The sequence below is a fragment of the Bos grunniens genome, chromosome X, assembly GCF_055505025.1.
Source record: "Bos grunniens cultivar Pamir isolate PY7600 chromosome X, Bosgru_T2T1.0, whole genome shotgun sequence".
NCBI lineage: Eukaryota > Metazoa > Chordata > Mammalia > Artiodactyla > Bovidae > Bos > Bos grunniens.
Genome location: NC_141194.1, coordinates 86720162 through 86746699, shown reverse-complemented (window position 1 = coordinate 86746699; position 26538 = coordinate 86720162). Strand labels below are relative to the sequence as shown.

Genomic DNA, 26538 nt, shown 5'->3' with positions numbered 1-26538 from the left:
TTCCAGCTGTCAGGTTCTTTTGATTGTCAAAGCAGCCACACTGACTATGCCTACTGTTCCAGGAATCCAAGTTCCATTAAAATGTGAATCACCAAATGAGTATACAATGATTATATAGACTAAAAAGCACAGATGTGCCTGTTTCTGAGGGGCTGTTTGGGATGAAAAAATATCTCTGGGCTATGCCATGATAAATACAGATTGCTTCCCTTGAAGAGAGGATTAGAGTTCCTATATATCTATGTAGGTGTGTAGATATACACATACATATACACACATACGGGCTTCCCAGGTGGCACTAGTGGTCAAGAACCTGCCAATGCCAGAGATAAGAGACATGGGTTTGATCCCTGGGTCAGGAAGATCCCCTGGAGTAGAAAATGGCAATCCACTCCAGTATTCTTGCTTGGAGAATCCCATGGACAGAGGACCCTGGCAGACTACAGTCCATAGGGTCTCAGAGAGTCAGACTTGACTGAAGCGACTTCACATGGATGCATACCCACAGCTTCCCAGTGGTAAAGAACTTGTCTGCCAATGCAGGAGACTTAAGAGACAGGGGTTCCATCCCTGGGTTGGGAAGATCCCCTGGAGAAGGAAATGGCAACCCACTCCAGTATTCTTGCCTGGAAAATCCTGTGGACAGAGGAGCCTGGTGGGCTACAATCTATAGGGTCGCACAGAGTTGGACATGACTGAAGCGACTTAGCACACATGCATGCACAGATACACATTACATATTTTTAAGATAATCTCTGTTGTGGACATTTTCTAATGATAAAGGCAGTCTGTGCATTCCCAAGGTGATATTCTTTTACACACAACTGCTCAGGTACATCAAGTCAAGCTGTACATTGAACTTTATTGTCCACAAACACAACCCATGTAGCTTGTAGATTATGCACATGATGTGGGAACTGCTTCCTACCCTGTAGTCCATCCGACTCCACCAATCCCCTCCCCTTTCCCGCACTGATCCTTGAGCAAGCAAGGAGGTAATCATTTGTCTAGTGTTCCGTTAAACCTTTGGCTTCTGATTAGGCTGACAATAAATGTGCTAATATATTCTTGACATTCAATTCATTCATTGATGCAGAAACGTTTTTTGCCTGTTCACTGGTGTATTTTCCATGTACTCATATTCGCCTTCCCAGTGGTTAAAAATAAGTAAATGAAAAGGGAGTCATTTAAAGGGCATGAGTAAGTAACAAGAGAAGATGAAAAAAAACTGTAACTGCTTACCTTAACCTTATTGACCTGTCTCTTCTACTTAGGATTCATACATTATCAGAATTGACATGAAAATTCAAGTTCTACACTGGAGACTTCCCTGGTAGTCTGTGCTTCCACTGCCGGAGGCACAAGTTCAGTCTCTGGTCAGGCAACTAAACCCACATGCCACGTGGCATTACCTCCACATTTGGAGAATGAACACTTGAGGTACTAACTATTAAAAAGCCTCCAGTTTTGAGGCATAGTAACTTTAACCCAAACCCTCAGTTATCCCAACTGCTTTACTCTGAAAAATGCAGTCAATTCTTAATGGGGCAGAAAAAAATATATTTAAAATGAAGTACTGGAAGCAATGGGCTTCCCAGGTGGAGCAGTGGTAAAGAATCCACCTGCAATGAAGGAGACAGAGGAGATGGGGGTTCAATCCCTGGGTCAGGTAGATCCCCTGGAGAAGAAAATGGCAACCCATTCCCATACTCTTGCCTGGGAAATTCTATGGAGAGAGGAGCCTGGCGGGCTCTGGTCTATGGGGTCGCAAAAGAGTTGCACATGACTGAGCAACTAAACAACAGGTCGAGATAACAGTATTCATTAAAAAAATGAATCTCCACACAAATAACATTCATGAACACATTTATTGCGAGTAGCTCTATGGAAAGGCAAGTCAGATATATATATAAACACTATACAGAGTTGCAAGGTTGTCTCCCCAAACTGCAAATGAGATGCTTACAAAGAAAAAAGGAATAGAAGAGTATTTACAAAGGAAGACAAAGCCAGAGCAACTCAAAGCAGATCTGTGAAAGCAGAAAGAGCAAATTAATGAACTGTTGGAACTGGAACATTTTAGTTTTTACTGACCAAGTTAACTATGTCTGATACCAAATAAAGTGGAGAGGTCACAAAAAATCGTTCCATCATTGGTTTTTCTTAACAGCAGCATAAACTCGTAGCTGAAAGGTAAGTGATATGTTGGTACACTGACTCTAAAAAGATTCTTCCAGCACAATACTGAATAAATTAGTTGTGTCTGTAAACTAAGAAGTTGTGTCATAAGATTGCATATTTGTTATGCTGTACCTGTGACTATTTGTACCTGTTACTATGTGTACTGTTGTGTATGAGGTTTCCCCTTCATTTATTCAGCAAGTGTTACGTCTGTGCTGTACCCTGTCGGCAGCCTCTGAACCTAATATGCAAATAAAGCAAGAAAGCATTTTCCCCCCGAATAATCTTTTCTTTCCACAATTCTGAACGATTATGACGTAACTTGAAAAATAAAATGGTGAGAGAAGGCTTGAGAAAGGCTGCCTAAAGACTGCATTGTTACCATAATGAACAAAAGCCACACTGCATTTCTTTGATTAGGTTGGGAAAAAGCGAAGAGTCTGAAGGAACTGGTGAGACTGATGCCCTAGCAGTGACCAGTAACTGGAGTAGTGATTGGTACTGCAGCCACATCCTCTCCTCAGCACCACTCACAAGGGAACAAACAAGAAAAGAGCCCCCACCCCAACCCCTTGGTTGACAGGCAAGGAAGAATAATAGAAGTCAACTCGGTTTTTCAGAAAAGTTAGTGTAGCAACACATGTACTAGAAGCCTGCTTGACGATTGAAGTACACGTTCAAAGACATCAGAACCGAGTGGCAGAAAACTTCAGGTAAATACTACACTACTTCAAAGTTGCACATCAAATGTGAAGCAATTTTTTTTTAAAACAGAGTTATGCACAACAGGTACATCTACAATCACATGTACACAGGTACACGAATGTGTGCACACACGTTAGCACTCACACAGTTATTACACTCACACCCATCGGTGATGAGGTTTGCCAGTGATGGTACAACAAGTTGTGATTTGTGTGCCACCACGTAACAAAGCTCTAAGCAAGCTTCAAGACCTTTGTACCTTTCCTCTGTGATCACCACCTGTTAGTGTCATGTTCTCAAAGGTCCAGGTTCCTAAAATCTTAATACAGTTTCCATCAGAGACAAGCAAAAATAGGAAGGGGGAGCTTGCTCTGATTCTTTTTTTTTTTTCTTTTTTAATTCTGTTCATCTTATATAGTCTTGTTATCCAAAGGGAAACAAAACCTTATAAGAGGTTCCTTTTGGCTTAAGTTTTGGTCAGAATACTGATTGATTTGTACACACTAATTTCTTGAATATGGGAAACTGATCTCTTTATAGGAGCCCTGGGCATAGGAGGGAAAGTGTGTCAAGGAAAGAACCAGAAAGAGGGGGGGAATGGAGGGTGAAAGGGGGAGGCCCAGAGTGGCAGAGGGGGTCTTTGTGGAGAGACTTTCTGAAGAACTTTGCTTCATTTAGGGGGAAAATGTAGGTTTTAAAATTTTTTTTAAAAATAATGGTTTTGGAAATGTTCAATCAATTTGCAAGCAGAACATCACAGTATTGTATATGAAGAAACAGATCCTCTGTTCTCCAGTTCTGTCTTTATAACGTTGGCAAAGTTCAGTCAAGATATTAGTTAACATTGAATGTGGACAGAAAGTTGCAGTTCTGTTCATGAACAAAACTGAGATAATCTGCCCTTTGGTCCTGCATTTAAAATATTAGAAATGTCTCATTCAGATATCAGTCTAGTTGAGGTTTAAGTCTTTGATCAAGAAAAGTTTTGTATACATACTACTCAGAAAGATTCCAGATCATACCTACCTTCTCAGGAAGATAACCTTCTTTATCTCCTCTTATTTCAAGGGTTTTCAACCTCAAAACTAAATCTAAGTATTATACATTAGTAAAATTGGTATTGGCCACATTTATTCATAGGTCAGTAACATTCTTAAGAAGGAGCAAGTTGTGAGATGTTCACTTTTATACATTTGTTTCCTTTCAAAATGACACATTAGAGATGGAAATTAGAAAATAAAAACAAAGTAGAGTGAATTTCTTAATTCAAAATCATTGGATCTATAAGGCAGCACTAAGAATGATCTGTGTTAAGATTATTCAACTGCCAGCATCCACTTGTAGGCTTTTAGAAATTCAGGTTGCTTTCTATTCAGAAGCCTGTGAATTCTCTTTTAGGCAGATCTGGAGTAGACAAAGATGAAATTCCATAAGCATCACGTTTCTTCTAAATTTTTTGTGGCAATGTAATCACTCTAGGAAAAAAATAAAAGATGACAGAATAAATGTTACTTTCAGGATTAAACTTGAAGCACTTTTACCCCCACCCTGTTCTAAAACAAAATTGAACTAGTAGTTTTGAGAACCATATTGAGGACACTTCCTTGGCCAGGACATACGTAACTAGGCTGAATGCCTATGACAAACACCAGCACAAGCCCGACAAAGACCTAAGGGCAGTTACTCCTTTTGCCCCCAGGCTTCACTCTGAATTTTCCAGTGGATAGCAGCTTTGTCAATGTGCATGCACTGCTCTACTTTCTCCCAGTGAGGCCAGCAAGTCAGCCTGGCACTGGGTGGACAAAGAGAAGCTTTTTCTTCTCTCACATGTTTGATTATGCCTTAACCAGTTATGTGGCATGAGTCAAATGATTCAAGCACAGCCTTGGTGCTAGTCTCCAGATTCAATCACTAAAGTGTTAGTCTCTCAGTCGTGTCTGACTCTGCGACCCCGTAGACTATAGCCCGCCAAGCTCCCCTGTCCATGGAATTCTCCAGGCAAGAACACTGGAGTGGGTTGCCATTCCCTTCTCCAGGGGATCTTCCCGACCCAGGGATTGAACCCAGGTCTCCTGCACTGCAAGAAGATTCTCTTACTGTCTGAGCCACCAGGATTTCATCTAAAAGAGCAAGGTCATACCTGCAAAGGAGATTTGAATGAAATCTCCATCTGTCTAAAACAAAAGAAGAAGAAAAAGTTCTGGTATTACTCTCTTGGCCTTTTGCTTATTGAGAGGGTATATAATTGGGAGTGGAGCAGAGGAAGGGTGTCCGGTATACTGAGGAAGGTGCTGGATTGCAGAAGGGATGGGGATAAATGGTCAGCAAATTGATTACGGGATGTGAGTGTTAAGACCAGGTCACACTGAAGAACCAAATATTCCATTTCATTACAGCTGACCTAAAAGAATCCATGGAAAGCATCCCCCAAAGTAGGCTGCTAGTACAAGATCTGGTGTTAAAACAGGGGTCATAAAGCCAGACCTGACTGAGCAACTGAACTGAACTGACACATGTTAACTATTCACTCTTTCATCAGAGGTTTTCAAAATGTAACCACTTGCATCTCCATACAGCATCAAAGCTCTCCACTCCCCTCCCACCTACTTATGGCCATTCATCATGATTTACTCTATAGGGCTGTTCCTCCATGTGAAAAAAATTTTTAATTAACACCGTAGATTAGGAAAGATATTGTTTTCCTGTCAGCAGTGGGCTTAGGAAATTTTAGACTCTATGTATTTATCAAGTTTACATGCGATGAAAGGTGTGATCAGTAGAGGTTAATTAACCATGATGGTCCATGCTCAGTTATCTGCTGCAAAATTAGACTCTACTAGCATTACAGAATTTTGAAGTACTGTCAGCTAGAGGTTTTTAACAGAAGTTTAAGGTTAGAAAGGTACTGTACCTAATTTGGTTTGCTTTGTTTTAATATAAAAACGTTCATACATAGTATACTGACTATGCTTTAAAGGAGATTTCTTACTACTCCCTGTATTTCACTAGTGTTTTCCTAGAAACATACAAATTAAGCTCCATCTGACTACCCCAACAACATTACACTAAGCCTGAAATTAGGGGCATTTGTTCCTATTAGAGCTTTCTTTCTTTACTTTTTTAAAAGTGACAGGGATTCTAATAAAAATTTGATTCATATTTCAATTGCTTTCCTATGACACCTACACACCAGCATTGAGTGAATGCTTGATAACATACTAAAAACTAGCAAATAATGGTGTGATTTCAAGTTTACTTTACAAAATATATTCGTCAACTCTTGATTAGCCTTGCCAGTAGAAAGAAATAATGCTATCAAAAACAAGATAATCCAAAAATAATTTAATTTGCTTTTGAAATGCATTGTGGGAACTTGAGCCACAGATTTACCTGTATAATCCTGTTTTACTTAGGTCAATATTAAAATGAGTTTACATTCCCCAAGAACATTTCAAAGAACACCATAAGAAATAACCCAGAAGCTTGCTGGCTGGCAAAGGAAAGCAATTTGGGATTAACACTCCATCAGAAACAGTCTGCAAAATGAATCAAAGGGCTGACAGTCATATCTGAGTTCTGTTTCCTGTTCATTTTGATATCATTTCACCACCAGGAAGGTAAATGGTGATGCTTTTAATAACGTGATCTGATTTTGATGTATTACTTCCACTTGAGACTGATGGGTTATAAATAATTACTGTATCAGGTATTCTAACTTTCTGATTAAGCAAAGTCTTTTTAATGACAAGTTAATTTCACCCCTTCTCCAGAAGGGAGAAAACCTCAATGGACTCTGATGGGTCAAAACATTTTCCTATTCATGGCCCCCCAAATCTGACAGATATCATTTTCTTCTCAAAAGCAAATGCAGCAAATGTTTCTCTCTGTTTTTATAATTATATAAACCTGACCATTAATCTTTAATATACTGATAAAACACACATGACATCAATACTCCCACAAATGTGTAGGGTGAACAATGTAGGCAGTTCCTCCAGGGCATTCCAGGTCTCTTCATATGAATCTCAAACATGCTTCTACTACTGCCTGAAGTCCAAAGGAGCAGTGGTTCCCCTGCCCAGAGAAGCCCAAATAACAATACATCCAGTTAGTCTCTAATTCTTTTTCCACTCTCCCCAATCCCATGGCCTCAGTTATCTTACTTCCAATCTTCCTAGAACTAAAGAAACAATTCAAGTTCTTTTGAAAATTTTATTAGACAACATGCTATCCATCCCCATGGTCAACTGGTGATCACAAACAAGCAGGGGCAACAATAAGCACTGAAGATGAACAAAGTAAATGAGAAAATGGAAGCATTTAACCCAAAGATGAGTGTATAATAATACAGTTATATTACTTAGCTTAGCATTGCCTCTGGCTTATATGTAGATTTTTTTTCCACCAATAAGAAACAGATCATCACATCTTTCTATGCCCTGTAAATACGTAGGAAGATGACTCTAAAGAGCTTAATTGAAGTGCTGTCCCTCAAGGGTGAAAACTAGCAATAACTGCTGCTAGTCTTTACAACACCAATCATAACAGACTGTTGTCTCCTTCATAGATTAGAAGCTCAAATATGCTTCTCCCTTAACTGGCAATGGTTTTGTGATGGAATACTCAAAAGAATCTGTTAAGGAAAATGAATGATGCTTGTAAACCTCCATCTCCTCAAAGGTCAGTTCAATAGCTTCACACCTGCCATTTGAAAGCAGGCCCTGGACCACTTATGCATGCTCATTCAGGTCTTGATCATCCGGATACCAACTATTTGGGGATCAGCTACAGGATTTTCATCGCAGGTCAGCTTCTCCACTACCTCCCAATACACACTCAGGCCACTTCACGCTGCTGCCTAGTTACTGAAGACTCGAGGAATGCAAGTTACTGGAATTCTAATACAGGCAGTCTCTGATTTACAAGAGCCATATTCCAGGGCTCACTGTTTAGTTGAAACTCAAAATAAATTATCCTGTGAAAACAATGTCATAAATAAATAGTGGACAGATTCGTAGGTTCGTCCACTCAAGCAGATCCCAAACTGAGAGGGGAACGATTTTGACTGCACCCGACGGTCGTGTATAACATCATTTCTGTGGGGAGACAGGTTCGAAGTTTCAATACGAGACTCCAGGAAAAGATCTCTTCAAGCCATAGCAGTAAGAATAGGGTCTCCTAAATTCAAGCAGCTGTAATAACAGGGCCAGGGTGGCAGTAGAAACTATGGTCAGAGTCACAGCCACAATTAAGTCCTTCATGGGTGGCAGTAGTGGGTGGGGTTGGGGAGGTCTGAGGGTGAGGACAGAGGCATAACTTATGAAAAAGCAGGAGTGGGAATTCCTTGGTAGTTCAGTAGTTAAAATTTCATGCTTTCATTGCCGTGGGCACGAGTTCGATCGCTGGTCAAGGAATTAAGATCTCACAAGCCACATGGTGTGGCCAAAAAAAGAAAAAAAAAAAAAAAGGAAAAAGCAGCAGCAGGAGTTTAAAACCATATTTATTGGTCAGACTTTCAAAGGCACCACGGGTGCAGGTGTGAATCATTTTCAAGGTGAATTTAGAGACAGTCTTCATTGATATTCTCTAAGTTTCAAGTCTACAAGTAACAAATTAGTAATCATAGAGAGGCAAATGATATAAATTGTGAAAACTAAAGTGACTACAATTTATGGGGAATTGGATATTCAGTAAACCCAGAAGATCTGGCTAGCACCAAACATAGTGTGGTCAATCCAACCATGAAAACTGCTTTAAACACCAGCCCAGCTGCCTGTGTGCCAACAAGCGAGACCAGGGCAGGCAAGCAATGCTGTTCCTGTGAGCTGAGCACAGGCAGGCTGTGAACTAGGAGCAGCAACTTCTCAGGAAAGCAGTCTTCCCCTCTGAGGGCCTCCCTTTCCTTGTGGAACTCCTCGTGGAAAGGAGAGTGGCCTCACCTTTACTGCCAGAGAGAGGCTAGGAAAGGCATGTTTTCCTGAAATTATCGAGGGTAAGACTCATAGAAAACCACCCATAAGAAAGGGGGTGTCAGGAAGCTAGAGGAAAAGTGCAATAACTTTCTCATTTCACTAAATATTTCAGTACACATTTTCATTAATTCTAAAAGGAATTAGTCAGAAATAGTAAGGTACCCTCTAAAAGAATGCAAATCTGAACTAGGATATAGGTCTAAATTAAAAAAAAAAAAAAACTTTAAAAATCCCTATTTCTCAAGTGTGCAGCCTAACATCTGAAAAAGAAGATGAAGATCTAAGACCTGTTGCTGAACAACCAATAACCAATGCAGAATTGCTAGGGAAGGCATTTAATGTCATATGGTGAACCTATTGTCTTGGCAATTTTTATCAGTAGCCTTAAAATTAGCAATCTGATAGTTGTGATAAAAACTGAGTGTGCTGTATTCATTTCATTATTATAAAATGTAGCCTTTTTCATCTCTCATTTCTCACTCAGGACCACGCAGTGTTTTCCAGCAAATGATCTTCACCATCTTCGAGCCTGGCAGCACCTCTTAGAAAAAACATACTGCAGGCTTTAATTAAGCATTTTACAAAAGTTATTTTCCAATACTGCCAATAAAATGTCTGAGCTATTTTTACATAGTCGTAAAGCATTTTTAAAAACGGTGCTAAGCAAAATGAATTTATTTTTAAACAAAGGTTTTTATGTCCCTAGGAAAGGATTTGATTTTCGAGGCTTCTAAAATCTTCTTCCCTGACTGCCAAGAACAAATTTGAGTTTTAAACAAATGAAGAGCATCTCTTACTACAATGCTTTTTTCCCCACCTGTCTCATCTTATTCTGTGTTTTGTTTGCACCATGATGGTGCCGACTAGAATATCAGATTTTATACATATGGACAAAAAGGAATTGAAAAAATTTGGGCAATAACTGGCAAATGTCAATGGATTATTTGGAAAAACCACACACAGGTGACTTTACTTAAGGAAAGGACCATTAACAGAAGTTTATTCTGTTAAATTAAGAAAGTTTATTCCTTTCAGTGTTTCTGTGAAATCCAAATAGATACACAGAATATTTGTGTTTGGGAGGTAAAGATGAGCAAACTCCTCCTGCAATCAGATTTAAAACCTTCAATTCCAATACAAGTTCTATTCTTTTATTCCAAAGCTATAAACAGTTCAATGTAATGAAAATGATCCAATCTCTGGTGGATGGCTCACAATTATAACACTCTGAATGAATTACTTACAAGCAAATTGGATACTATCAAATTCAAGAAAACTTGGAAATTTCCCCAACCTTGCCTATATCATAATCTTCATCAATAGGAAAATAGCAGATTGAACATCTGATGAAAGGGCAGTGTGGTATGCTGGGTGGAGCACTGGACTTGAAATCATATGTACAGGAAGCTTGGGGCTGGTGCACTGGGATGACCCAGAGGGATGGTATGGGGAGGGAGGTGGGAGGGGGGTTCAGGATGGGGAACACGTGTACACCCGTGGCGGATGCATGTTGATGTATGGCAAAACCAATACAATACTGTAAAAACAAAAAATAATAATTAAAAAATTAAAAAAAATAAATCTTATGTATGGGTTTGATTTTCTGCTCTGCCACTTACCTCTTCGACAATGGGAAAGTTCTTAACACCGGCTTCAGTTCCAGTACCTACTATCCCCCAGTAAAATAATGAATGTAAATATGCTTTGCAAATTATAAGGCAGTAGGCAACTGTAAAGCATTTCCTCCATCAACAAGTTAACAATGATCCCTTTTAAATCACACACAAGATGCCCGATTTCTCTCTACACTGGTTATCCTCACCTATTTCAACATGAAAACTTGGGGGTCACTCAAAGAGTTTGTTTCACAAATAGTTTCCTGTCAATGACTCTGAAGCCTCTTAGTTCATGTTTGGTAATTAGGGGGAGGAAAAGAAAGCAAGAGATCTTATTTGAGTATTGATGCATGTGTGCTAGTCCTTGTTTAAAGAGGATACTTTGCTAGTGAGTAACCAATATTCCAAAATCACCTGGGATGCATTACTCAAAAATAGAATGAATCCACATAAATAATGATTGCCAATAGCTTTAGTTAACTTTAACAGAATGAAATCCTCTTTAATTGTTATAGATCAAATACCTCTACTCCAAATAACTGTCCTTTTTTTTTTTTGGTGCGGATGAATGTTGTCTAAAGTAAGTGACCCAACAATGGTGACTGAGAAATCTCTGCTATGCAGAGATTTAACTCTAGTAATGTATGATAAATAAGTCCAATAAACAAAAAATTTGCTCTCAGCATCCATAATTTATATCAAGAGGATTTGGCAGTGGTACACTGAAAAGAAGCTTATACCTCCTACGTGTTAATAACAAGGACTAAAATTTCAAAAGGTAATTAATACAGCTTTTTTTTTTTTTGCTTTTTAATACCAAGTACTATTATAACATTACTAATTTGCCCAATTCTCTCACCCCTCTGAGAGCTGCTCTTACCTTCTCATCTTTGGAATGGAAAATCAGTGAAATTTTTTAACCTTAACTAACTTCAAACTATGAATTCTCCATCAGATACAACAGTAAAAGAAGTAAAAATGCATTCATAAATCAAGAGCCAGAATAACCATATAAAAAAACTGCATTCTCCTTATAAATGTTAATACTTATAACCCATGTGTTTAAAATCTGAGGACTTCACACTTCTTAAATTATTTATTAAAAAGTCAAGTCCAGTTTATATTTCTGGGTGGTTCCAAGTGTCTTAAACAAATGGCTTTGAAGTACTTACTTACATGCAATATGACTTGTGGGTAAATGAGATTACATGTTAATTTTGTGTTATATGAACAAAGCTGTCTCACTGCCTTATGGGCTCCCTTCATTTCACTTAAGTTAAAAACAGATCCCAACTATAAAGATGCCAATTCTGAACAAGCATGTAAACCATTTTAAGTGAAAACTTAAAAGTGGGATTTGGGGACACAGAACTTTAGCTTCGTGTTTTTTCTAAATGTAATAACAACAACAACAGTAACAACAATGACAGTAGTTGCATTAGTTGCATAATAATTCATGTGTAACACTTACTACGTGTCAGGCACTGTTTTAAGCATTTGCAAAAATTAAAATTACCCCGAGAGATACCTAACTCCTAATGAAGACTGTGCTTTTGTTCCTTTGTCAAAGCATTTTTGTTATTTTCTAAAGTGATTTTTTTTTTTAATTTTGTTAGGAAGGTGAAGCACGATCAGAAATGGGTGAAAACTATTCTACAGCTTTATAGTCACAAAATGATCATAATCAGCCAGCTTGTTCTTAACCCTTCACAGACAACATTCCACCATATCAATTTGCATTAAGGTGGTAGTAAAAGTAATTTCCTTCAGTTTCTTTCTATATATCCTTCCTTTTATATATCTCAGCAAATAATGTGCCTTAATCAATCTCAGGACCAATCATTTTTGCAAGAAACTAAATCACCTGTTGAAATTGTTGAAACGTCAATGTTTGTTAATCCAACGACAAAATTAAAATATCTTATATTTGCAAAGTGCTTTAAAGGCACAAAGTCCTTTCACATTCGCTCTCTTGTTTTAACCTAATCACTTACATCCCTTTGAGATACAGCCTCCTTGCTCCATAAAGTTAGGAATTTCCTCAAGGAACAACACGTTTACAGAACATTAGCCTCCAGAATAGCTACAAAGTTATTTGAAGTTATTCATAAATCAGTAACCTATGCTAAAATAAATGTTAATTATTTCATGATCTAGATAATATTTGGGAAGACAGGATTTATTTAAGGAACAAGAAATTTTCACTAATTTTCATCTTTGCTGAAACAAAGAGTAGTGGAAAATACAGACAAACCTCTATGAAAACTTGTCCTTTCCAAAGCACCACAGGGACATAGATTGCTATGGAACACCCACATCAATATCAGTTAGGCTCAAACAATGGCTTAAGACCAATTTCCAGGTGTACTTTACAGAATAAAATAGATCTGTTCTTGAAAAGCTTGGTATGAATTAAATGCTTGGAAATAGAATTGTATATTTTAAATGCATGGTTCTGTTAGTGCTGATGATTGTGTGTGTGTGCCCACATGTGTGTGTGTGGGGGGCAGGGGCCCTCACAATTTAAAGGAGACCTGAATTGAATCCTTTGGCATGCCAAAGCATCCTTTTGTCGTTTTAATGATCACTCCTTAATGTGTCCATGCTACAAACATGAGTTTTTGTAAGGCAAGTTTTCTAAAGCAGGGGGAAAGAGGGGAGGAGGGCTACACCTGCACTAAATAGGGAGCTTGTTAGGTGACTGTTGTGATCATTCCCCGACTTGTTCTGCCTGATCAAGCACAGTGGGCAGAGATCCAATCACAAAAGCATTCCACAAAGCAAGCAAAGCAAGAATCTTCACTAAACTGACTACTGGAATGAAAACTGCTGGGGTCCATCCCTTCTCTTTCCTGGAAAAGAAGCACATATCAGTAAAGAGGGGAGGCAGTGGAGACTATGGAGACATCATCTCCCAAAATAGTTTCTCAAGGATATCTCCAGGGACACTGATAACAACACTGCAAGATGTATACAACAGATTTACTTGAAGTCTTATTTCCAAGTCTGACAGATCCTATTCTTTCTTATTTCTTCCTTTGGAAAAGTAACCCTTTAAAAAAAACTTTCACTCTTCCAGGGTAAGCTGCCCCTGGGGTCAGGTCTGCCCCCAGCCTGCTTTACTGAATTGCCCAGAAAATGCACCAATTAGATATCTTAAATGGTTTTTAAACCTTTCAAACAAATAGTCATACCCATTATTGTGTTGTCACCATACCCTCTTTGGTGGGGGCGGGGCGGGGGGGAATTACATGAAGAAAATGTGGCACAGCAGATGACTTGCCTGTCACTATTAGTGACATAGAAAAGGAACTCTCAAGGTTTCCGGCAATTTATCCTGTGTAAAAACAAAACAAATCAACACCAAAACACATTCCAGAGTTAAACACCATCTTCTTTCAATTACCTGTTGTTCTGGATTATTTACCTTTGGTTCCCGCCAGACATTCACACTAACAACTGAGATTCAACCTTCTTGGTAAATCTCAGCAAACCAACATAACCATGACTGCTTCTTTAAAAAGTAATTTTCTGAGAAGCTCATCAACCCTCAAAGGTTAACGGTTGATTATTACTGCTTAATATCCAGTGCTCTTATTAAATGACCTGCAATTAAATGTGGTCATTTGTAGAAAAGCAGCTTTTACATGTTGATTTGAAAATGAGTTGATGGGATTCAACGGACAACGACGTCCTGTTTGCGTAAATCAAAGGCTATCTGAAAGCATCACGTTACACATCCTTACGTTTAAACTACTTCTAAAAAGTCGAACCAATGTTTAATCGATGATCAGAGCTTTCCAGGTAAAGAAACTTACTATATTAAAATTTAAGTTTTAATATAATAATGATTCACATGAATGAATGATTAAAACAGAATTCTACTTTCCATTCTAAATAAGCACCAGTGAATGAAACATACTCCTAACACTGTAACAGGGGGAGTACATCGATTTATTAAGGAATCACCACTAACTTCAGGGAAATGAATTAAAGAATCACCAACCTCTTTGGGGAGAGTCGAACTTCCCGTTGTCACGTCTTGCAAAGTCCATTCTCACGTACGTGTCGTCGTCGTCAGAATCTTCTCGCTCTGGGGGTCTGGGCACCCGGCCGCGGCCAGGTGATCGAGGCGCAGCGGCGACTGCAGCAGCAGCCCCACCGGCTCGGTTCTCACCTCCGGCCAGGTCTGCTGATGGGTTTGGGGGTCTGGGGTTCGAGCCACCCGCAATGTCTTGGGCCCCCCTGACCGCGGCACCAGCAGCATCGGCAACAGGTAGGAACCAGCGGACGGAGGCGGAGTCAAATCCAGCGGCGGCCTCGAGGCCGGCGGCTGCTGCGCCGATGCCGGGAGCCGCGACCAAAGCGGAGGCGGCGGCTAAAGCCCGGCCCAGGGCTAAGGTTGGCACGGCGGCCGCGGCCGCGGCGAAGGAGGCGGATAGGTCTCTCTCGAGGCTGTCTGTAGGGAAAGCAGAGATGGCGGCTCTGGCGGCTGCAAAGAAACTTTGCGAACGGCTTTGTGGGCGCCTTCGATCGAGCTCTTCTAGCAGTAGCAGCCTCGCTACAGGTGGTCGTTCGGAGCAGCGGCTGGGGGAGAGAGAAATGTTCATACAGCACTCAGAAAATGGGTCGACCACGTAGATGCGACCAGTTTCGGCATCGTAGCGAATGGCACTGTCAGCAAAAGGCACAGCTGGTGTCATCGCTGGGTTGAAAATCACTTCGATGTAGTCACCTTCTTCCCTATTAGCACTGCTCCCGGTAGCACCGTCCAGAAAGAAGGGATTGGCACCTGGGATAGCTCTGAAGAAATCTGAGAGGTTGTCTGCTGGATTTGGAAATGGCACTCCGAACTCAACATTCACGTAATTGGAAAAGGCAAACTGTCTGGGGTCGGCAATTATGCCCCACACACCTGGAAGTCTTTGAAGACATGGATCTGGCATATTATAACCTCTCTTAGGGAAGTCAATGTTGACGTAGCCCCTGGGGCTGTCGGCTTCTCTCTGCTCCTGTGTGGGCTTTTGTGGTTTTGGCTTGACTTTGTTTCCTTTTGTCATAAAAGGAAGTCGATTAGGTCTCTTAGCCTTGTTCTTGGGGGGCCCGTCACCTGAACGCTTGGAAGGTGATCCCCCATCTCTAGGCTTTGAGAAAGACCCTTTGACTGAAGGCTTTGAAGCTGTATCTTTGGGGCCTCTGTTAGATGAGACTTCCTTCTCTAGGCCCTTTCCTAGGAATTTTCCAGGTAACATTGGTACATACTCACTGTGGTCACTCTGTCCCAATGGGGAGCTCCGAAAAGGATTTGGCAGAGAGAAGTAGGAGCTCCAACTTTTGGAGGAAGAGCCTCCCTGAGGATTTCTGGGGTTTTTAGGAATGGCACCAGCTCCAGGGGCCATGAACATATAGTCACTGTCACTGTCATTGTCCTTTGAGTCGTCCTCTTTAGCAGGATCAGGTTCTTTTGGAGGACTTGGCACAGGTGGTGGGCTCACTCTGGGAAACATCATCATGTACCCTCTAGAATCTTCAAAAGGTGATCGAGAGTGGCGCTTTTTGGACACAGAGACATTTTGAGGAGCCATGGGCATGTAGTCACTGGAGCTTGCGAGAGGAGCAGCCACGCCTGGCCTCATTGGCACATACGGATCATCCTCGTCTTCATCAAAAGCTCTGGCTCTGTGGGGACCCCGAGCTGCACCTTCTGGGGGCTCTGTGTCTTTCACTTCTTTGGCTTCTTTGCGTTCTTTTGTGGCCCCTCTGTCTGCACAAAAATAAAGTCGGAACCTTCCCCCAGACTTCCCTTTGCCACCAGTTGCTGCACCTGGTGGGGGTGGAGGGGGCGGAGGTGGTGGCATTTGCTGTTGCTTGCTTTGAGTTAATTTGCCAAAGTAGGATCTTTTCTTCAGAGATTTCCCACGATCACCATTGCCTTCAGGCCCCTTCCCACTCCCTGAGCCTTTGCCCCCTCCAGAGTTCTTGCCACCGCCTGAGCCATGGCCATCTCCGGCTCCCTGGTCACGGCCTGAGCCATGCCCACCTCCAGCTCCCTGGCCACTGCCTGAGCCATGCCCAGCGGTGCCCTGGCCATCCCCAGAGCACTGGTTTCCTCCTGCACTCTGGTCCCCGGAACCGCTGCCACTTGAGCCATGGCTGCTACTTGAGCCCTGACCACCTCCGGAGCCATGCCCCCTGCCTGAGCACTGACTTCCCCCGGAGCTTTGGCTACTGGAGCCTTGCCCACTTGAACCCTGTCCACTTCCTGAGCCCCGGCCATTTCCCGAGCCCCAGTTGTTCATGGGCATATAGTCACCTTCGTTTTCTTCCTGATCCTCTTTGCGCTGAGGACCGCCTTCTTCCCCTGAATTGCCAGAGCCAGAACTAGAGGCTTCAGAAGACACGGGATCTCGGTCGTGGAGGGCTTCTGCAGGGTACCGGATGCGCACAGGGCTGGGAGCGGCGCGGCGGAAAAAGCTGGCTGGCACTGAAGTCGCTCTCCTGGATCTGCGCCCTCTGGGCAGGTGTAGTCTTCCTCGTCTGGAGCGGGGCACTGGCTCACTGGGTGTTATGTAGCGCCCGGCGAGGAGCATTTCGTCTTCCCCGTCACCGATGGCCCGAAGGTGGCAAAACTGCTCAAAGCGGGACCTTCGGAACCAGCCGCCGGGCTCGAGCGGCAGCATGTCCAGGTGCCTCCTAGTGGACAGCAGGGTTAACAGGTGGCCGCCGATGCTGATGCTGTAGCTGCGGCAGCGGGCTCTGTATTCGTCTGCACACAAGGCTCTCATCTTCTCCAAAAACAGCTCGTGCATGTTTTGGGCCACGACACAGTCATCCACTTGCATCCAGAGCTCCCCCGGACCGATGACGGTGGACCTGCCGACTTCCAAGAAGAAATACTGCTCCGAGTGCCCACAGCGACGGATGCTCAGGAGCTGGACAACCACGCTGGCCACTTCGGTATTTAACCTCACAAACAGAACCTCCTCGTCGGTAAGACAGAGCCGGAACACGCCGCTCAGCTCTTTTCGGTGCCCCAGCCCCCTGGGTTTGACTATTACTTGCCACACATCTTTGTAGAAGGGTGGCTCTGCCGCCGCTGCAGCTGCTAGCGCGGCCGGCTCTCCCTCCGGCTGCGCGCCGAGCCTGCCGCAGCGGCGGCGCTTGCTCTCGAGGATGAGGCGGCTGAGCAGCAAGTACCAGCTCTCTTGCTCCGACTCATTCTCTGCCACCATTGCGAAATACTCGTTTTGGGTGAAAAGAGCGATGAGGTGTGGGTACCTTGCGTCGGCCCGCTGGCTCACCGAGAAGCACTGGTACAGGGTGATCACGCGCCGCGGTGCAATGAGCGCGGGGACCGTGGCGCCAGAGGCGGCCGCCGCCGCTGCAGCCGCCGCGGCGCGGACACTGTGCCGGAACTTCCTGGCATTTTCGTAGTATTCCAGCCGAGCTGGGGCGTCGGCTGTCTCGAGTTTGAGCACGAAGTAGCGCCAGTGCCCATGCTTCTGCTTCCGCAGGTAGCCGCGTTTGCAGACTTCGTCCCCGACGGGAAGGTCCTCCTCGTCGGACTCCGAGTCTGACCGGGAGCCAGTGGCCGTGGAGAGCCACATGGCTCCCGGACAAGACGACCCGGTCCCAATGAGTGCGGTGGGGGTTCCCGAGGAAAGAAATGGGGTGGTCGCCGCCGCAGCTAGACCCGCCGCTGTTGCCGCTACTGCAGCTCGCAGTCTCCTTGTCGCTTGGTCGCGAGCGAAGGAGCAACTAGCCATGGTGATGCACGAGGGTTTTAAGGTGAGCGAAAGGCGCGGGGGGGGGGCTCGGGGACGGGAGAGTTGGGGGAAGAGGCCGTCTACCCCCTCCGCCCGCCCCCCCCCTCCCCTCCCCCTAGGCCCGCGCACCCGCCCACTCCACTCCAAGCGCGCGGCGGCGGGCAAAACAACACGTGACCGCTGCCTCACGCGGCGGCCGCTGCGGCTCCTGCTACAAGCGCAGCAGAGGGGCGCGAGCCGCCGCCAGCGGAGGTGTGCGAGGGAGGGGGTGGCCGGCCGGAGAGGTGGGGCTGCCTCCAACCCCTCCTAGACCCTCTGGGAGAATCTCCCGGCCTGTGGGTCTCGGGAGGACCTACGGGAGGAGGCGGGGCCCTTGGCCACGCTGGTCCTAACGAGGACCCCAAGGAGGCACGGACTGGGGGTGGGGGGAGTATCAGGAGAAGTTCGAGAGGGGCGGAGGAGAGAGCGGCCGGAGACGGCGGCGGGGCGGGGGCACCACGGGCGGGCTCGATTGGCTGGAGGGGGCGAGAGGTGGCGGGAGGGGGCGGAGCACAACGATCTCGGGCGGCGCCGGGGAGGAGAGCTGGCAGGGTCCCGGGACGGCTTGTTTGTTTATTTGGAAAGTAGAAGCCAGGTGAAACTGTTGCAAGATTCTCATTGGATGGGGTGGGAGCCAATGGGAGGGCCTAGCAGGCAGACCGCCTCGAATTAATTAGTTTGGGGGGCAGGAGGGGTGCTGAGGGGCAAGGAGGCGTGGCTTGGGGCGCAGAGTGGGCTCCGCTGTCTGGTTGTCGCGCGTTCGGCGGTAAACAACCCTCTGCAAATAGCTGTTAATGGTACTGATAAATTCGTGCAAATCCCCGAGCCACGCTGACCCGGGGACCGTGTCGGGTGCCCTCTCTTCTTCCAGTCCCTCACATAAATTCTCTCTTTCTGTCACAGTCTGGTTCACTAGTTCCCACCGCGCCCGGAGAGCCGAGAGTCTCGGGAGAAAGTGTGGGCAACCCCTGGAAACGTGTTAACGACCAGGGCCCTCAGACCTGCCGCCCACCGCGCTGCAGGCACTCGCGAGCCTGCTCCAGCCCTGATAAAAGCCCGCGGGTGTGGGGCACACAAATAACAGCGAGGTTTTCAAAATGAGCCTCCTCTTTCATCAGGGTGCGTTTTTAGTCCACGAAACGTAGGTTGGCTAAAGAGGGTGGTTCTGGCTGTTTGATTAATGCTGACTATGAAAGCACAAATTTGGGGGCCTGCAAAGTATACAGCCATGTTGAAAAAAAAAATCGGACTCGATTCTTACTCAAAAACAGCAGTGTTGAGCTGTGGTGATCTTTTCCCGTGGGAGAGGCTTTGAAAGGCGCCTTTAAGAGAATTTCAAAATAATATTGTTTCCCTTTGCTTGATCAAGAGCGAAAAACTTTAGAAAAAGAAAAGCTCATACCTAGAACAAAGGATCATACTTAACACATATCCTAGAATATATTTCACATTCCTCACGTTAAGAAAGGAAGCTTTTTGCTGAATCTCAGTGTACAGCTTGACACCACAAAAATAAGAACTACTGCCTCCTCTGTTTCTGGACAAACTGCTGGAATGTGGAGTGTAAGTGCAACCTCCTGAAGTGTTTCTCAGTATCTCTCTATCCTGCTCTCTCTTTTACTAGGATTTCAGCTTCCTGAGGGTGGCAATGGGTTGATGTTACATTAAAATGTCAAAGGAGTGACCGCAGTTGCAAAGAGGGATTTTGGAGAGGGAGGGTGGGATGTGGGAATGGAATGTCAGTTCACCTTTGTCCTTGGGTAGATGCTGCAAATCGTATTATTTATAAAATCTAACAGTAAACCAGGCAAGGTATACATCATAAAAAATAACCCCCAACCCTGCCCTCTTAAGAATTTGTTCTCTGTTAGAAACAGAATAAACACATTTGGATGAATGGCTCCTTTTTGATGCTCCGATTTTGAGAAAAAAAGATTTGGTTTTGGCTATCTCAAAAAAAAAAAAAAAAAACAACCATTATCATTCCCTCCGCTGCCACCGGTTTATAAACACAGTATATTCACAGGTGCTAGGAGCAGCCGTGATTTCTGAAAGAGGCTGGAAGTAGGAGGAGAGTGGATGCTGACAGAACTCTGACTGGAGCTGCTACCCACGTTTCAGCTGCTTGGTCACATTATGTAGAAGATTCCCTACTCTTATAACCAAAATGATAATTAATAAAATCATTTGAGATTTTTATGATAGGTGTTATAATATTTCATAAGCCTTTACAAGCACCGGTTTTGCTTTAGATAGACGTATTTTGAAAACAAAGCAGTGCATTTGAAAGTGCTTTGAGTAAAAAACAAATGACATTTTAAAATGTATTGAAAAACATTAAACTGCATGTTGAATATTTGGGAAATACTGAGAATAGTAGATTTAAAAATCCTCATGTCTTTATAGAATTTTATCGTAGAGTGGTATGCTTACAATGTATATAATATTTTATCTTTTTTTCACTTAACATTACATGATAACATTTGCCCATATGATTACAGATTAGCCTAAACATCATTTAAAATGCAGTAAAATATTCTAGGCAGTTGTATATTAATGTACTTAATCATCCCTCTGTTTGAGGTATTTAGATTGTTTTCATTTTTTCCAATATTAGAAATAATGATGCAGGGAACATCTTGGAACCTATAAATTTTTTTTTTAATGTTGAGAATTATTCTCTTGGGTAGAAACCGAGGAGTGGAATTACTGAGTTGAAATATATGAATATATGAATCTCATGTGTTGTTTTTCAAAAATATATCAGTTTACCTGATTACCACACTGATTGCCAGAGTTGTATATTGCTTTTTTAAATAAAATTACTGATAAGATGGGTGAAATGGTATTCCATGTTTTTTTTTTTAACTTGCAGTGTTTTATACTAGTGAGAATTTAAAACTTTTACATGTATTTGTGGACAATAGATTACCTTCTGTAAAGTGTCTTTTTGTGTCCTTTGCCTTCCTTAGTTGTTGGATTCTTAGTGTTTTTTTCTTATAATGTGTGATTTGTTTACATAATAAAGATATTAAAACTTTGTCATATTTGTTGCAAATTTCCCCCAGTCTACTGATGAAAAACCATTACTTTTAAACTACATTCTCTTCTGTTTTGAAAGATGTGTAAATTTGACATAAGGAGGTCTGTAGTGCAGTTGAGAAGGGAGATATTGAAACACACATCTCACCATGATCACTTCTAACCTTCTTTTAAACAAATTCACATATCTAAGCTTATGTGCTATTTTGAAGACAGAACTCAATTTATTCTCATATCAACAAACTATAAGAGAGCATCTGTACTTGTTAAATGTTATGCAGCACTCAAATAAGCAATACTTCGTGTTAACAAGACATTATTCTCTAGGAGAGAACCCTTCGGACTTATCAATGTATTTTAAAAAAAAGCATGAAAATAATTTTAGACAACTACTGTAAAAGTTTAAGAATGCTGATTATTTGTATCCAAAGTGTGTTATTTGACTGCAGCAGAATGGAACTAGAGATGTAATGAAATGTTTTATAGAGGGATTGATTTTACTTTGTATGTTTCCTACAATGGGAGAGGATGTGGCAATATTAGTATTTGTGAGTAAGGAGAATGTATGGCTTGAAGAATGTTTTTTCCTTTACATGGGTTAACCAAATCTCTTCAGTTCTAAAACTTGTTCTAGTACTGAAGCTCTCTGGAGGAGACAATCATTACTGAATTGCACCAGGTGCTGTAGCTTGTCTGACATATATTTAAACATTCATTTTCCTGGACAACTTAATGATATAGAATAGTTGTTTAGTTTAGGTCAGGTTTCCATAGGCAAAATAAAGCAGAGAGCTGATACAGACCTCTAGATGGTTCAGGCAAAATGGAGAGACTTTGTGTTCAGCCTGAACTTACCAGATGGTTGCTTTTAATGTTCTACTCTACTTTGGTTGTAGATTCTTATCTCTAAAATTTTCTGTTTTTATATTTAGGACAAGTTACCCCAGAAAGCTGAAAGTGTCATAATTTCTGTAAAGTTTGGACTCTGAAACAAGAATCTCCAACACAGATTTTTAAAGCAACAGATAAGAAGTAATAAAACCTATAATATTTCTTATTTGTTTACTAGAGTAGCTGAGGGGAGAACTCAAGCACTTCAGCTGATATTTTACACTTAGAAACTAAGGTAAACAGATAAATACAGCCACACTACCTTTGAAATAGTTTCTATTGAAAAAATATGCCTTGAGTGGGGTTTGCCTTTAAAAGGAATTTCCTGTGAATCCTGTTTTAAGAAAACAATTGTTTGACTGAATTGAGTAGTCAGTAGTAATAAAACCTCATCTGCTTTTTTTCCTTATACACATGATCATCAGTCTTCTAAACTCCACTTGTACTGAAATCAAAATGGATAAAAGAAGTGTGAATTTACTTAGCTTGCAAACTGTTACATTAAATATGGACATTATTCAAGAGAATAAAGCCTAAGAGGAAAAAGTAAGCAGTATAAAAGCACTATTATTCTTGCCCAATATATAAATTGTTCTTTAAGTACTAACTCTATAGTCTTTGTGAGCTAACATCCAATTATGTTGATAAAAATGTGGTGCTACCTTGATATTAAAAATGATGCTAGTGATGATTGCTTTCTCTGTGTTAGGACATGAATAAAATGATGCATGATAAATGATGTTTTCTACACTATTCAGGCAAAAAGGGCTGCCCTGTGATTTCTAGCTGCAGCCACCACTTTGCAGATGATGGCTTTTCATCTCAGCTTAACTTCTGTGCTACTCAAAATCTCTGCTGGAGAAAACAACTGTCAAATGCCTGGGTGTTGCACACAGAGCAGGTTTGTTTGCTGCTTTTGTTTCCTAGCAGTCTGCAGCTAAAGTAATTAGAGTAAATACATGGCTTAATTAGGCTCCTAAAGCTTCCCTGTTATCTTAGGAGTCAATTGAAAATTAACTCAGTTAAAAATCAAGCATTTCTTCCCACCTTCAAAAGATAAAACTCATTTGGAAGTGACTTTTAGTAAGTAAACAGAACATCAAAACAATTAAATCTAGCAGATTTCAGATACATGTCAATGATTTCATACTATATACATTTTCTATGTTAATATCAATAAACAGTAAAAAAAAAAAAAAAAACTTAACGCTCTTCCTTGTTGGTATAATACAGCAGCCTCATTCTGAGTGTCAAAAGATTATCAATTCATACTGCCCCATCATCAGAAGTTAGGATCTTTATTTTGTAAATTAAATAGGATTCATATATGGCTAAATTGCTGTTCTTTAAGAAATTAGTATTAGAGACTTGTATTTTTCTTTGGGCATTTAGAAAACCAGCTGTCATATTTAAGATAATAGATTGTGCTTATCATCTGTTCCTTTTTCTCCAGTCCTCACATGGTCTTGCAGTATCTATCAGGTTGAACCCTTCCTTTCATTTCCATAGTCAACACACTGGTTCATGCCCTAATGAACTTTACCAGGGCTGCTGAAATAGCCACTTAAACTGGCTTTATGCTCCTTCAGTCTACATATAGTCAGCAGAATATTTTTCCTCATATGTCACATTCATCATATTAGGACAAACAGAGTAGCTCCCCCTTTTTTTCCTGCTATGTCAGAACTAAGCTTGTAACCTAGCACCACAACCACCGTTCCCCTTCTGCCTTGCTGCTTGCACACAACCCATTCTTCCATGTGCACTCTTCATTCTAGCGTAATACATTTTCACTGCCTACATTTCCAGTTAAGTAGGTCCCTTTAATGACATTCTGTATATGGTTTATCCATTTCCACTGTTACTTGGGCCATTTCTCATGTCTGAATGTCCTCTCCGTCCTAGTCACCAATTAATGGCAATCTTCTTTCTCAAGACTAAGCTCAGGACTCACTCAGCAGAGCTTCCCTCACTCACGTAATCTCACTACAACCACTTCCTTCTTTTCCTAAGCATTGGATGTAGGTAGAGCCAAGGATTTAATTGGTACTCGTTGATACAGTCATATCATCATTAAATGACAATCATTGTTAACATGACTAATACTTTTATAGCATCTGGTAAATAGTTACTATGGTGACCCCCCCCCCCAAGTACCGTTACCTCCCAATTATCCTGGTTACTCCAGCTCCTGGCTCAGGAGCTCCTCCCACCTCTCCACTATACAGCTATACAAGGCTATCTACAGTGCATTTCCGGGATTCTACTCTGGAACCTAACTGGCATATATTTTCATTGGTAGGCTTGTGCTACATGGGTTATTAAGTAGTTAAAAGTGCCTATTATACAGAGTGAAGTAAGCCAGAAGGAAAAACACCAATACAGTATACTAACACATATATATGGAATTTAGAAAGATGGTAACAATAACCCTGTGTACGAGACAGCAAAAGAGACACTGATGTATAGAACAGTCTTATGGACTCTGTGGGAGAGGGAGAGGATGGGAAGATTTGGGAGAATGGCATTGAAACATGTAAAATATCATGTAGGAAACGAGATGCCAGTCCAGGTTCGATGCAGGATACTGGATGCTTGGGGCTAGTGCACTGGGACGACCCAGAGGGATGGTATGGGGAGGGAGGAGGGAGGAGGGTTCAGGATGGGGAGCACATGTATACCTGTAGTGCATTCATTTTGATATTTGGCAAAACTAATACAATTATGTAAAGTTTAAAAAAAAAAAAAAGTGCTTCCTCTGGATATAACTAATCCCTGAGTTGGGAACACTCTTTTAGACTCTTAAGTTGCTTCAGGACCAGGCCAGGACTGTGTCATAGGTTTTTATCTCTAACGCTTAGGATTGTGCCTGGTAATCACCAGTATATGTTTGCTTCAAAAAAGGAAGGAGAGAAGGAAAGAAGGAAAAAAGGAAGGAAGGAAGAGAGGGAAGGAGGGGATGAGGGAGGGAGCAAAGAAGAGAAGGAGGGAGGGGAGGAGGGAGGGAGGAAGGAAGAGAGGAATGGAAGCACAGAAGGAGGAAGGGAGAGAAAGAGGAGAAATGTCCAAGACAGGTTTAAATGGTCAATGAAAACTGCCTCCTCCTCTAGATTGCTTTTAACAGTGCCCAAGCTCTCCAAGGCTTGGTGATTTCTGCCTGATGTAAAATAACACCCTTCCCATCAAATGAATCACACTCATTTTTTCCCCTCTCATTGATCATAACAGAAGTAATCTTTTCCAACATACTTCTTTTTCCATCTTGTGGTTGTTGCCAGAAACCCTAGGAAATGTCTGCACCCTATACTTTCCCCTCCCTTCTTTTTAGTTCCATTTAGGACAAAGAGACATTCCAACCCTGACCATGAAGGTGAAGGTGAAGGTGAAGTCGCTCAGTCGTGTCCGACTCTGCGACCCCATGGACTATAGCCCGCCAGGCTCCTCTGTCCATGGGATTCTCCAGCCAAGAATACTGGAGTGGGCTGCCATTTCCTTCTCCAGAGGATCTTCCCAACCCAGGGATGGAAACTGGGTCTCCCGCATTGCAAGCAGATGCTTTATCCTCTGAGCCACCAGGGAATCCCGACCATGAAGGTAAATATAAAATTAATATTTGTTATAATCTTGAGTAATGTTCAAGATGAAGCAAGGAAAAACACTTATCTCTTCTTGACACTGTTGTTTTTCCCTCCCAGCCCCGACTAGAAGGGAAGCTCTGAGTTCACCATGCTCTCTCCCCCGTGTGTTCCCAGTGCCTAGAACAGTGCCTGACACATAGTAGAGATTCTCAATAAATACTTGTTGAATGAGTGAATGAAAACGAAAAATGTATATTTTGAGTTGAAATAGAGCTACGTCTTGGACCACAAGTGCTTCTGATAGTGATGCCTTTCCAAATCTCCACAGCAGTCTTCATCTACCTGCTTTAATTATTAATAAACACACTCCTTCTCAAGCATCAGCATTCAGAATATGTCAAGATGTATTTTACAAACCTATTTCATACCCATTTTTGTTTTCCAGTTTTTGTCTAATAGTATTACAACACTTTTGCTTTCTACTGTATTTTCTTGGCAAATATACAGAGAGAATTTCCATATATTATGAATTAAATGAGTTTCTCTTGGCAAACCTATAAATCCAGTCAGCGTGTATTTATAATATTTCTGTTGGTAAAATGTTTGAAATTCAAAAGAGCACCCTTACAAACTCCTTTTGACATACAACCAATTTTTTAGTTTCGTGAGTTTCTATAATCAGTCTGTGCTTTACTCTCAGACAATTGATTATGGATTGTAAGTATTTTTTCAGTTGCCTCATTAGTGA

General features: G+C 42.1%; 2 protein-coding genes across 4 annotated transcripts; one reads left to right on the top strand and one right to left on the bottom strand.

The window, feature by feature from the left end:
- Positions 1 to 1849: 1849 nt before the first annotated feature.
- IRS4 (insulin receptor substrate 4) lies at positions 1850 to 18450 on the bottom strand. Of its 3 annotated transcripts, none has more exons than XM_086386657.1 (2): positions 14481 to 18449; positions 1850 to 4361 (listed from the first exon to the last, which is right to left on the bottom strand). In XM_086386657.1, exons 1-2 carry the CDS (start codon positions 18238 to 18240, stop codon positions 4357 to 4359), a joined length of 3765 nt encoding a protein of 1254 aa, XP_086242783.1. In that variant the 5' UTR covers positions 18241 to 18449; the 3' UTR covers positions 1850 to 4356. The 3 variants fall into 3 exon arrangements, with proteins under 3 accessions (XP_086242783.1, XP_086242784.1, XP_086242785.1); XM_086386658.1 differs by lacking the exon at positions 1850 to 4361 and adding an exon at positions 13669 to 13811; XM_086386659.1 differs by lacking the exon at positions 1850 to 4361 and having other exon boundaries at positions 14408 to 18450.
- Positions 18239 to 21324, top strand: LOC147340819 (uncharacterized). Its single transcript, XM_086387145.1, has 4 exons — positions 18239 to 18262; positions 18360 to 18494; positions 18551 to 18874; positions 19183 to 21324. Exons 1-4 carry the CDS (start codon positions 18239 to 18241, stop codon positions 19378 to 19380), a joined length of 681 nt encoding a protein of 226 aa, XP_086243271.1. The 3' UTR covers positions 19381 to 21324.
- Positions 21325 to 26538: the final 5214 nt, after the last annotated feature.

Coding starts and splice junctions, on each gene's coding strand:
- LOC147340819 (XM_086387145.1), top strand. CDS start 18,239: ATGGTGATGCACGAGGGTTTTAAG. Junction 18,263..18,359: donor TGATGCACGAGGGTTTTAAG/GTGAGCGAAAGG, acceptor CCCTCCCCCTAG/GCCCGCGCACCCGCCCACTC. Junction 18,495..18,550: donor GAGCCGCCGCCAGCGGAGGT/GTGCGAGGGAGG, acceptor AACCCCTCCTAG/ACCCTCTGGGAGAATCTCCC.
- IRS4 (XM_086386659.1), bottom strand. CDS start 18,240: ATGGCTAGTTGCTCCTTCGCTCGCGACCAAGCGACAAGGAGACTGCGA.